Source organism: Podarcis erhardii (genome assembly GCF_964252035.2).
Source record: "Podarcis erhardii genome assembly, chromosome: 15".
Lineage (NCBI taxonomy): Eukaryota > Metazoa > Chordata > Lepidosauria > Squamata > Lacertidae > Podarcis > Podarcis erhardii.
Window position 1 is genome coordinate 12,404,209 of NC_138505.1, and position 12,673 is coordinate 12,416,881.

The 12,673-nt window shown below is 51.7% G+C and overlaps 1 protein-coding gene and 1 long non-coding RNA gene across 5 annotated transcripts; one reads left to right on the plus strand and one right to left on the minus strand.

The window, feature by feature from the left end:
- Window positions 1-1,206: 1,206 nt before the first annotated feature.
- On the plus strand, window positions 1,207-2,996 carry LOC309330127. The gene is made up of 2 exons (XR_014151291.1): window positions 1,207-2,195; window positions 2,528-2,996. It is a non-coding gene; the product is annotated as an uncharacterized lncRNA (long non-coding RNA).
- Window positions 2,997-3,360: 364 nt separating this feature from the next.
- LOC309329991 (peptidyl-prolyl cis-trans isomerase FKBP2-like) lies at window positions 3,361-10,020 on the minus strand. 4 transcript variants are annotated; one of them, XM_081841365.1, is made up of 6 exons: window positions 9,874-10,020; window positions 7,494-7,672; window positions 4,811-4,923; window positions 4,095-4,141; window positions 3,856-3,891; window positions 3,361-3,525 (listed from the first exon to the last, which is right to left on the minus strand). In XM_081841365.1, the coding sequence occupies exons 2-6, from the start codon at window positions 7,659-7,661 to the stop codon at window positions 3,464-3,466; spliced, it is 426 nt and encodes a 141-aa protein (XP_081697491.1). In that variant the 5' UTR covers window positions 7,662-7,672; window positions 9,874-10,020; the 3' UTR covers window positions 3,361-3,463. The 4 variants fall into 4 exon arrangements, with proteins under 4 accessions (XP_081697491.1, XP_081697490.1, XP_081697488.1 ...); XM_081841364.1 differs by lacking the exon at window positions 9,874-10,020 and adding an exon at window positions 9,293-9,794; XM_081841362.1 differs by lacking the exon at window positions 9,874-10,020 and adding an exon at window positions 8,728-9,204.
- Between the last annotated feature and the right edge of the window lie 2,653 nt (window positions 10,021-12,673).

Sequence of the window (12,673 nt, forward strand, 5' to 3'; positions counted from 1 at the left end):
TTTCCAAACCAAGATGCCTAAGAGGGGTTGGCACTGGCCCCAGAGGGGAGGGAAAGGAACAGGGAAAGCAGGCACCAGAGCCACAGCCTTGCCACAAAACACTACGTGGTTCCCAGACTGGGCAGGGCAGGGCAAGAGAGATGCTGTCTCAAGGGTGGAGCAGTCCTCCTGGCTGCTGCGACCGCAAGCTGCATCTTGCAAGGCTCCCTTTGGCTCTCTGCCGCAAAGGGCGTGGTTGCCTTTAAAGCAGGTGCCTCATTTCCTGCAGCTGGAAGAAAGCCAGAGTTCGCTTTCTGCCAGCAAGCACAACCTCCCCAGTTTGAAGAAAGAGGCTAAGCCAGGGGTGGGGGGAGCTGTGGTCCCCCAGCTCTCCTTGGGCCCCAACAACCCCATGGCCAGGGATGATGGGAAAGATCCAAGAACATCTGGAGGGTCTGGCAGGTTCCTCACCCACAAGCAAACCCAGTTTCTCACTGTGGCCTTGGCAGAATTTGTTTTTATGAAGGAGGGGTGGTTTAGTTCTCTCCCGCACACATACTTTTCCCTGCTTTCCCTCCTTGGTTGATGCAAGGAAGTAGTTCGCTTGCAAAGCCGCTTCTGCTTCTCTGTGCCAAGAAACCATAAAGATTCACGTGCCAAGGGATTCTGCTGCAGCAACTCACAGTGGGTATAAGCCACCAACCTAGATGGCTTTAAAAAGGATTTGACAAATTCAGAGGGTTAGGCTACCTGGCCATGTTCTCCACTGTTGGAGGCCATACGCCCATGAATGCCACCTGCAGGAAACCTCAAGAAGGAAGAGTTGCTGTTACACTCTGATGCTGCTTGTGGGTGTCCCATTGGGGCATTTGGTTCGCCACGGAGAACAGAATTCTGCGTGCTAGATAAGCCCCCGGCCTAGTCAGACAGGTTCTTATGTTCCTAACATCCTAGGTTGTTTTAATTTTATTTTGGGCATGGGGGCGGGAAGCAACTTTCTAACCCTTATGGCCAAAGGATGAGTCTTGAAAGTTATGTGGTGAGAATCACACTGAAATCAGAGTGTGGGAAATGGCAATGCTTTCTATGCTCTAAAGGTGGGGATGGGGAGTTGTGCCTTGCTAAATAGGATTTTTTTGTTTGTTTCTCCACAGCCCTGACAGGAACAATTAATTATACCACACACGAAAATCACTTCGCTGGCATTATTTATGGAGGTTGCAAAATTAGGCACAAATGCAATTTGTAGGGGTTGGTGTTTTTTTAAGTACAGCGTGCGCACACACTGTCTCAACTGTTCTTCATGCTGAACAAGGGAGGCTGGAGAATGGTCTCTTTGCAAAAGGCATTCTGGAGCTAGTCCCTCTCTGTCAGGGAGGATAAGTGAGTTCCTCACAGCAACCCATCCTGCCCCTTCACTATAGCCTTCTGCAGCAATGCTCACAACTGTTCACTTTCACAGTAGACAATACTGGCAGGGTCCCAGCAGCTTTCACACTGGTGGTTTCACTGGGGGAGAACACCCCCTCGCAGTTTTCTGCTCTGCAGTGCAAACTTATCTGTTATATCATGTTCTCACCCTGCTTCACTGTTCACAACTTTCACGGCTCGTTTATTCAGTACAGGTTGTCCTGAAACAAACCCAAATTGCACTACAAAGTCAGCGCATGCTTCAATTAATTAATTACACAGGTTGTTGGGAACGTGGCTTCACAAATCCCCATATGCCTCTTGTGGAGGTCCAATGCCACAAGCACAGAAAAGGCCCCCAGAATCCCTTGAAGTCTATCACAAGGGGATTTTGGGATGTGCCGCCTACAGCAAAGCACACGATATTCTCCAGAGCTTGCTTTCTCTTGGCAGGTGGACAGGACCAGACTGTGGGCAGCACAAGTCCCCACGTTAAGCCAGACCAAAGACAGAAAGGTTGGCTTTGGACAGCCTGGCCACCATGACTGCCCAATCCTGCTGCCAGCCACACACAAAGCACAAGACTTGCCTGCTCTGCAAGTCTTTTATTGGGCTTCCAATGCCCCAATACTCTGGGAACGGAGAATCTGCAGCCTTCTAGATGTACGTAAACTAAAACCCATACCCTCTCAGGCCACTGCCCAGGCTGATCGGAAGCGACATACCCTACAATCCAACGCCATCTGGATTCTGGAAGGACACAGGCTGCCTGTCCCTGGCAAGCTCTCTGTGAAATTTCATGTACAGTGGTGCCCCGCAAGACGAACGCCTTGCAAGACGGAAAACCCGCTAGACGAAAGGGTTTTCCGTTTTGGAGGTGCTTCGCAAAACGAATTTCCCTATGGGCTTGCTTCGCAAGACGAAAATGTCTTGCGAGTTCCTGCGGGGTTTTTTCCCTTTTTTCCCCCTTTTCCTAAACCCTAAGCCGCTTATCAGCTGATCCGCTAAAAGCCGCTAAACCGCTAATAGCGCTAATCCGCTAAGATGTCAATGGGCTTGCTTCGCAAGACGAAAAAACCGCTATACGAAGAGCCTCACGGAACGGATTAATTTCGTCTTGCGAGGCACCACTGTATAGGGAGCTGCCTTGCTTAGGAGCCCAGCCCTTAGTCGATCTAGCTCAGTATTGTCTACATCTGTGTTCTTCAAGCTTGGGGCACCAAATATTGCTGGATAGGGCTGGGAATATCTGGTTTTCTACATCACAATAGATCACCAGCTAAACTTATTGATATCCCGATATATCACAATGTCTGAAATAAGGATAGAGCATTGGCTGGCTTCACGGTTTTCCCCACATAGTGATTTTAGTATAGCAAACACACACACACCCCCCCAAAATATTGCCAGGTCAAAAATTATGAAACTCGTATCACAATATGGACTTCAAACTGGTTTTAGATGATAGATTGCCCAGCCCTACTGCTGGATTACAACTCCCATCATCCATCTGCTTAGCAAATGGTCAGGGATGATGGGAGTTGTAGTCCAACAACATCTGATGAGGCCCAGACACCACTCAAAACTGACAGGCAGTGGCTCTCCCGGCCCCACCTGGAGGTGATGGGATCAGGCCAGAGACCAGACACCTACAAGGACTTGAACCCCTGAGGCTGCCTTACACAGTCAGGCCAGCAGGGCACCCAGCCTAGTAATGTCTGCTGCAACTGGCAGCCTCTCTCCAAGCCTCCAGGCAGAGGCCTTTCCTAGTCCTCATACCTTAAGTCATATTTGCCGAAGATGGCAGGGGTTGACCCTGGGGCTTTCTGCACCCAAATATTTGGGGCTCCCCCCCCCCCGCCACAGAGGTCAGACTGGCCCAAATCTTGAGCCCAAGGAACCCTCCACCTCCTTGGAACAGCGTTGCCCCTTCTCCTGCCACCAGGCCACCCGCTGCAGTCACAATACAACTCTGGTCTGTGCTTTTATTTGGCCCATCGGTATCAACAAATCCTGAGTCGCGTCTGGAGATTACCTCCCCTCCCCGCGTGCCCCCTCCCCCGAAGAGATGTCGCTACAATTCCTGCCTTCGCTCAATCTTCAGCAGCTCAACTTCAAAGATTAAGGTTGCGCCACCTGGGGGGAAAAAGAAAGGGAAATCACAAGTGCAGGCTGGAGGGAGCGGTGCTGCGAAGAAGCACTACCCATCCCAGCCCCTAGAGCAGGTGCCAGAGGGCCCCTGGAAGCTTTGAGGGCCCCACAGTTGACTGCCTGGAACTCGAGCGGGGCCACTAGGTTTTGATCCCTTCCATTCTCATCTCCTGGTTTTCAGAAGGCCAGTAGGGAGAAAGCAGCTTAAGAGCATGGTATCAACACTTCGCTTGGGGTGGGGAAGGAGCCCCTGCCCATCTGTTCAGAATCCATAGCAGGACTGATTCCAAGGGGGAAAGGGCACGCACGATTTACCTGGGATTTTGGGTGGTGCTCCCCGGTCCCCGTAACCTGTGAGCAAAGGGAGAAAAATGGCAAAGTTACCCAAGAGATCAAAGAGTTCCCATAGTGCAGGGATGGCGCGATCTGTGGGATTGTTGTGGGATTTCAACTCCCACTGAGCCCTGCCAAAAAATGATGATGGCAACCACCCTGGGGCAGGTTCTGAACCCAGGAGCCCGATTTCTTCCCCCTCCCCCGTTCCAGCTCCTCACCCAGCTCAGAGGGGATGACCAGCTTTCTCTTCTCACCTTCGCACATCCTAGAAAGACCAAAGGAACAGTATAAATTCAGTTACCAACCAAATACAGTACACGGCTTTGCTGCTGTACAAAAGCAACACGAAACAGGAGGGCTGGAATCTGACTTGAAAATAATTACTTCATTCATATCACTTAATCTTCCCTTCTAACGTTGCCTAGGGGCAGCTATCAATATAAAAATTACATACAAATGAAAAAGAAGCACACTAAATGTAGTTAACACTGGAGAGAAGCACAGGATAGATGAACTGTCCTGATTAACAAGACACTTTAATAAATAAAATGAGCCGGGACAGATGGATTTTCAAAGGTCATTAGAAGATGCCAGCCAGATCTCCTGGGTGCAATTGCACAGAGTGCTCTCCCCCAACATTCCCGCCAAAGGTGCCGCTGATGCAGTTGGAATACAGCAGAGGCCCTTCCTTGAGGTCATGCCCAGATTATGGAATTCTCTGCTCTTTATAATAATAAAAAAAAGTTCCAGGAGACCCAAATAAATAAAGTTTTAGGAGCTTTCCAGCATCCTTTGAGAAGGGAGAGTCAAAATCTGTGCTTCTGACTTGCCACTGGAGAAATTGCTTTGTTTCCCCGTTCGGGTGCTTGAAAATCAGCAACCACAACACAGCGGTCACTGCCACACCTGATCCCTGCTGGAAGGAAGAATTTACCCAAGCAAGCCCTGATCCCAGCCTTTAATGACTTGTCCAGTTCCTAAGGAGAAGATAAACGGCTGATCACGAGTCAGGCTGCTGTCGAACTCTGTCCCATCCTCCAGCTTGCCCTATGAGAGAGTGTGGAAGTTAAAAGGGGTGTGAGCCAGCCAGGGTTTCTTCTTAAAACATCCAAGATGCTGTGCTTATTATCCCAAAAGAAGAACAGCCCTGTGAAGTAAGCCCAAATAGAGCCCATCTAGTCCAGCACCCTGTTCTCACAGTGACCAACTGGATTCCTCGACAGGAAGGCCACAAGCAGGACCCAAGAGCAACTCTTGAGAGCCAGTGTGGCGTAGTGGTTAAGAGCGGTAGTCTCGTAATCTGGGGAACCAGGTTCGCATCTCCGCTCCTCCGCATGCAGCTGCTGGGTGACCTTGGGCTAGTCTCTGAAGTCTCTCAGCCCCACTCACCTCACAGAGTGTTTGTTGTGGGGGAGGAAGGGAAAGGAGAATGTTAGCCACTTTGAGACTCCTTAAAGGGAGTGAAAGGCGGGATATCAAATCCAAACTCTTCTTCTCTCCCCACTTGAGATTCCCAGCAACAGACATTCAGAGACATACAGACAAGGGAGCCAGTGTGGCTAGCAGACACTGATAGCCTGGTTCCTCATGGATTTGTCTACTCTTTTAAAAGTCATCACTACATCTTAATAAAGTGAATTCCATAGCTTTAACTATGTGCAGTTTTAACTAAGCACATGTATACAAACACCCTCCACAGCAGGAGGATGGCCCTCCAAGTGGCCCTCCGGAGTCCAGTCATCGCTGGACTACAACTCCCATCATGCTGGCTGGGCTGATGGGAGTTCAACAACATCTGGAGGGCTGAAAGTTCCCCATCCCTGCTCCACCCTAGTAAAGAAACCCCAGGGTGTTTCAGCCTTGCTCTCTCACTGACTGACTAACTCAGGGCACATTCACACATGAGTGTCTATCACTCAGTGATTCACTGCTCCACTGCAGAAAGTGACTCATAAGAACCTGAGAGGCGGAAGCCCTGCTGGGTCAGAGCAAAGGTGAGTCAGGTCGAGGGCCCTGTTTCCTAACAAGGGTTAATGAAACGCCTGTTGAGAAGGCCATGAAATTAATTAAAGCAGGACATGAAATTAATACACCCACCCTCTTTTCCCCTACTGCTCAGATGACCAGGGGCCCTCAACTCTGGAATCCTGCCACCATCCAGAGCAGGGATAACTGCCAAATTGAGATGGTTTTAAAAGGGGATTATTTATTTACTTGGTACATTTCTGACCCACCCTTCATGGTTCGATCCCAGGTCCACTTACACATAAATTTTTAATTTATAAAACAAACACATCCCTTTAAAAAAAAAACTTAAAAAGGGAGGACAAGACTATCAGTGGCTACCAGACACTAATCTCATGATGCAACCCCCAGGATTGTTTTTGAGTACCATTAGCTGGGGGGAAATAGCGCTGTCATGCTTATGGGATTCCCAGAAGGATCTAACTGCATAAAAGAGAGCTCTGCTGCATGAAGCCAGTGGTCCATCTAGTCTAGCACTCTGTTCTCAATGGGAAGCATGCGAGCAGAACCAGAGGGCAATGCTGCTCTCCCTAACTGTGATTCCCAGCAACACAGAATTCAGTAGCATACTGGCTGGCTGCTATGGGAAAGAGGAAACTGAACTAGGTAGCCTTTGGTTTGATCCAGAGGGGCTCTGCTTATGTTCTCTGGCCAAGCAGAGGTCTGGAAATTGCAGAAAGGAACGAGTTAGAGTAACCTTATGTCCATATGGTTGGAATCAAAGGGGGGTAAAAGCTCCACGCCCTTCTCCTCCTCACACAGGGAACACAAAATTTTTCTCTGGTTGTCCATTTCCTGCATTCAAATTGCCACATAACACAGCAGTCATTGTGTGAGTCAGCAAGGATGCATGGCTGAAAAAAGCAGCTGAGCCAAGCATATGCTGCAATGGCAGCATTTAGTAGTGGGTGCAGAATTCAGTTGCTTCAAGAATTCCTTTTTTAAGAAAGCTAAGCATCTAGTCCTTATGGTCACAAAAATTTCCGTCAAAGCCTTGGAGATAATCCTAGTGAAATCTCAGAGGGGTTGCTGAATTCAGATGCCAAGGAGTAGACAGTTCCATGAGACACAAGACACGTGTGCCTAATTTACAGTAGGATTCTTTTTTTCTTTTATTTCTTTCTGTTGAAGCTCTGAACTTGGGTCACCCACAGACGTCTGCCTTCCTAAACAAACCCAACCCCACCAACTTAGCAACCACACACACACCAATTTTGGCAGGAGTTGCTGACTCAGGTCTGCTTCAGGTCAGGGATGGGGAACCTGCAGGCCCTCCCGGCTGTTGGGCTCCAGCTCCCATCAACCACAGTGAGCATGGCCAACAGTCAGGGATGATGGGAGCTGAAGTTCTGCAATACCTGGAGGCAGGCAGGCAGGTCCCCCAGCCCTTCCCAAAGAGCCACAACTCCGTGATGAGAGAGCAGGGGCTGGAGTCTAGAAATGCATGAAGGCCCGACAGGTTCTCCACTGGATTACAATTCACCCTTTGACAATTATGTCTCTCCCCCGTGGCTTCTGGAAAAGACCCCGCAAACTTCAAGGTGCTCAGCTAACACTGACCTGCCCTTCCACATCACGCCTGCAGCACTCACCGTATAATGCATGTGGAGCACATCACCCTTGCGGGACTTGATGGGGCAGTTGTCCACCCGCTTCTTGACCCCAATCTGGAGCTTCCGTTTGCCTTCCGTGCCCAGACCTAGCGAGAAGACTGCACACAGTGCCAGAGCGAGTAATGTTGCTCCCTGGCTCACCTGCATCGCATAAGCTCCTGGAAGGGCAGAAACTGGTTAGCTGGGGAGAGCTTTCTGTGGCTAAAAGTCTACTGTCACCACTATCTCTTGCTTTGTTGATCACAATGTTACAGGAAGGCAGAAATGGAGCTGGCTTCCTGGCAGTGGTGTCGCTGCCTTTTATCAGGAGGCAGAGGGAAGTTGGAGCTGTCTATGTGCACCAATGGGAGTACTTGAATGGCTCCACCAGGGTGCCCACAAAGCCCTGATTTCCCCAACACTTCACCCCTCCCTATAAGCAGCAGTGACATTGCTGCTGGCAAGCAGGCGCGGCAGGCCCTCCTCACACTGGGCAAGCCACTTCTGCGGAAAGGGATCCATTCAGCAGCTGCCAGACATAGGGTTCGGTTCACTGTCCTTGTACATACAGGAAAAGGAATAATGGGGAAGAGCTCCAGTCCTTCCATGCCGACACATACCAAGACATGAGTTCTATTTGGGAAGGTCTACAACACAGTCATAAACACCTGCCTTGCATGCAGAAGGTCCCAGGTTCAACTGTCAGGTAGGGCCCTGCCCCGTTTTTCACATGGTGCCCCAATGAACAGAACAGAAGCCTCCTCCCCATGAAGGCCCATCCTTGAATTACAGTAATTCATGCAAATTCAACACTCCCGCCCCAGTCGCCAGCACCCCCAGCTCCTACCCTGGCATGCAACAGCATGCGGTCCATTCAGGTCCCCCCGGGAGCCTCCGGACCCTGACTTACCCGTGCGGCCGGAGGCGCCTTGGACTCTGCTCCCTCCCCTGGTGGCAGCCGCCGCCACCCCACTCCAGATTCTCTCAAGGATACTGGGCTGTAGCCACCCCAGGAATAATCCAGCAAGGTCTCTCTGCTCCACCCTCCCTCCTCTACTCCCTAGTCCTCTAGACAGGATCTCCCCATATGAAATCATCCTTATTTCTAACCCTTTCCCTCAGGTATGAGCCTAGCATTTCCTCCCCCCTCCCTCCCAGGTGCAGTATCTCCCTCCCCCAACCCATGCCCCCCAAATAGCACCCCCGCCCTAAGATACCCCATATCCACCCTCACCTTGCCCCCCTTTCCTAGGGCCCTCCTTACGGAAGGTCCAAACCCTGGTCTCCTCTGCTTCATCTTCTTCATTACAATTTGTCACCTTGGCCCAGACCCACATGATCCCAGCCCCAGAGGGATCCCTCACCTTGTGAATCCAGACATCCCCAGGACCCCCACCCGCAGGAACTGGCTTCTCTCGGGGGATCCAGACCTGGCTACGTTCTGGGGAACAACCGACACCCCTAGATTCGGGCTTCCACTCTCTCTGCTTCCCCTGGGGGCTGGCTTCCCGTTGCAGCCACGGCAGCCCCATCCTATCAGGGGCCCTGGCTGGCTTGCGGGGCACCCAGACCTGCCCAGAAGCCTCCGCAGGGTCCCGGTACCACTCCTTCTGGACCCACATCCCAGCTCCCCTTACAGGATCCCTCTGGGGACCCACATGCCCCAAGATCCCCCCGGAGTGGCTGCGGCTGACGCCCCGCGCCGGGAACTCTGGTTCCTCGCCGCCTCTTCCCCTGACCACCCCGGGGCCCCCCGCACCCAACTCCCAATCCTCCCTGTGGGAGAGCTGGGTCCCCACCTCTTTGGGGGCGCCCTTTCCTTTCACGGCCACAGCCACGCAGGACTCGCAGACCCCCACGCACCACGAGGCTCTCTTCTCCTGCCTCGCTGCTTGGCTGCTCCTCCCTGAGCCGGGCGGAGGGCGGCCCAGGCTCTCCAGGCTCCCGCTGCCTGGGGGCCCCCCAAACCCACGAGGCCCCCATCTGCTCATCGTGACTCTCCTCGGGCCACCCTGTCCCTGCGGGGCCTTCCCCACGGCTGGGGCCTGGATCCCCCCATTGTCAAGGGCCCCCACGCCTGGACCCCAGGACACCTGGGTCCCGACGTCCCTCCGCTCCAGCTTCCGTGGCTCCTGCGTTGCCGCCGGCCCTGCGAGGCCCTCCTCGCTCCCAGCCACCCCCCACTTGGGCGCGCCGGACGCCTGGGTCCCTTCGGGCCCGCTGGAGCCTCCCCGCTCCCTCCAGCCCGCCTCTTGGGGCTGCCCCATATCTAGGTCCCCAGGCTGCTGCTGCCGACCCTCGCTCGGTCCAAGGCTCCTGGGCGCCCCCCTTCCCTGTCCCCCCGTCTCCTCAGGACCCCCCATCCGCCCCCCCTCCTCACCTCTCCTTTCCTCAACGGATACCACCCCCCTCTGCGCATGCGCGCCTCGTAACGCTGATTTGCCTAACAACAAGGGAAGCAGCCATGGGGTCCGCCATGTTCCTTCGCCCGCCCCGAGGCAGGTTGGCCGCCGTCACGTGATCAGCGCGGCGCCATGTGACAGGCGCTCGGCTAGCTATTTTATAAAAATCAATGACCGGCATTATGATTCTGGTTCTCCTCACTCGGGACATGGGAGAACTAATCAGAGAAATAAAGGCATGTCCCCCCCCCCCTCAAAATACAAAAATTATAACGGCCCCGGCTTGCACGTGACAAGGCCAAGGCGTCACTTCCGTTCTGGGCTGAGCTGCAGTAGGCGCACTGACGTGTGAGAGCTCCCCCTGGTGTTGGAGTGGAGAAAGGGGGCTCCCCGGCCTCTCTGAAAGTGGCCTCGTATCCACGTGGCTCCGATGATGATGATGATGATTACCCCGCCCATCTGACCAGGAGGCCCTAGGCACTCTGGGCGGCTTCCAGCAAATAAGCCTGTTGTGAAATGAGCCTCTTGGTGAAATACAATTTTTTGGAACATATTTCTCCAATGCGATTTTATTTTTTAATTGTTTATTAAATTTATTTTTCTTTCTCCCTACGCATTGTAAAACCTACATTTCATCCAGCTCCCAAGTGGTTAACAATAAAAATTGATTTTATTTTTTTTTAAATCATTGGGTAAAATCTTCCTTGGCATGCACTTTATTTTTAATGTATTTATTGATTTAATATTTTTCATTTATTTCAGCAGTCCCAACGCACGCTGACGTTGGAGCACATCTCACTGATGGGAAATGGGGCTTACTCCCCAGTAGACATTCATAAGTTATTTCCTACCCCGCCCCCGCAGTCAGGTGAATTTAGGAACACAAGAACCTGCATCAGATCTTGGATCTATCTAGCTCTCAGTCTACATTGACTGGTAGTGGCTGTCCAGGATTTCAGTCAGGGGTCTTTGCCAGGGATACGTGGAGATGCCAGGGATTGAACCTGGAACCTTCTGCATGCAAAGCAGATGCTCTACCGCTGAGCTATGGCCCTTCCCCAAATGTGCTGCACCCACTGCATTGCAGCCTCTCCTTGTATGATGCAAACCAAACGAGCAAGAGGAGAGGGTCATTCACCCCTGATGCTCTAGTATTTTTGTGCGCCAACACCCATCCTCCCTTCCTAGCTTTTAGTAGTGGCCTTGGGAAAGGTGGCTGCGGAGAGAGATTTCTCCCCCCAACTCAACATTCAGGCCTCCAACTGGACTCTGTAAATATTGACTCTTCCAAGGTTAGGGCCAAAGTCTGCTTGGATACCCCACAGGGCAGCTTTTCCAAATGCCCATTCCTGGGAAAGACATGGCCATGTGTCCCAGGCTGCCCATAGGACATGAACCCAAGTTAGGAGGCCCCACAGGTCCCCACCACTTCCAAGAATCTTGTTTCTGAATGTGGCCAAAGGTCACTCTCATCCGATGCCCTGTTTCCAAGGCCGGCCAGTCAGATGTTTTTCGGGAAGACCACAAGCAAAGAGATGGAGGAAAGAGTCCTCCCCTGTAATTGGCCTCCCTGTTCTCTGGGTATTGTGCCTCTGAACATGGAAGTTCTATTTTAGCTGTGGCAGTAAGGCTGGTTCCAGAAGGTTGGCAGCGCTTGGTATTTACCAGAGCCCCAAGACCCATGGCGCTGCAACGTCTTCTTCGGACAAAACACCCAGGAAGATCAGGAGTAGCCTGGGAGAAGTCTCAGTTTGCACATCATAGGTATTCCAAATTATGGGGGCCCAATGAGAGTTCAGTGCCTGAGCCCACTCCCAAATCCTGGAGCCATTGATTTTCCTCCATGGATGTGTCCTATCCCATTTCAAAGCCAGGGAAAGCAGTTGCTATCACCACCACCTCCTGAGGTAGCCAATTCAATAAATTAACAATGTACTATGTGATGAATTAAATTTATTTTGGCTGTCCTGGATGTCTTGCCAGTCAGTTTTGTTGGCTAGCCCCAAGTTCCATTACTACAAGAGAGGGTGGGTAAATCGCCTTCCTCCCCACTTTCTTCACGCAACACATGCTTTTATCATCCTCTGTCGTGCTTCTCTTGGGCGTCTTTGATTCTTAACCCAGGGATGGGGGACCTCAGCCCCAGGGGACATATATGGACCTCCACAGCCCTCCATCTGGCCCTTGGGACCCTCCCCAGGCCACACCCCCTCCAGGGCCCAGCTCTGCAACCTCCTTGAAGGTTTTGCCTGGCTGGGATCTGTCCTTGAACTGTGATAATGCTCTTGCTTATCTGGATGGGAAATAGAATGTGCATATAGAAACCAACCAATTGCACAAAGGTAAGATTTACATTTGTTACCCCACCCATTTTTGCCTTTGGCCCCGCCCACCCCTGACATGTGGCCCCCAGGAACTTGTCAAGAATAGAATGTGGCTCTCAAGCTGAAAAAAATGTTCCCCACTCCTGTTTTAACTGAAAAGTCTGAACTAGAGTTGTTAGGAGACTGCTATTCCCCTCCCACAGCTACAATTCCCTGGGAAAAGGGATTGGTGGCTAAATCACTCAGGGCATTCTTTTGGTACTGACATGTTTGCCACCCTGGAATCCTTTGGTGGAATTACAGGACTGTACAGTAAGCCCACAACCTGTGTGCATGTATCTTGTGCACATTCAGCCTTATGGACTTGGGAACGATTAAAAAATATACTGTATATATTAAGGGGGCAGATAGGGGAAAAAAGACTTCTGCAATCCCAACTGCCATTGCACCTAAT

Coding starts and splice junctions, on each gene's coding strand:
- LOC309329991 (XM_081841362.1), bottom strand. CDS start 9,115: ATGTGGGTCCAGAAGGAGTGGTACCGGGACCCTGCGGAGGCTTCTGGG. Junction 7,673..8,727: donor CCCTAGGAAAGGGGGGCAAG/GTGAGGGTGGAT, acceptor CTGCCCTTCCAG/GAGCTTATGCGATGCAGGTG. Junction 3,526..3,855: donor AGCACCACCCAAAATCCCAG/GTAAATCGTGCG, acceptor TTTTCCCCCCAG/GTGGCGCAACCTTAATCTTT.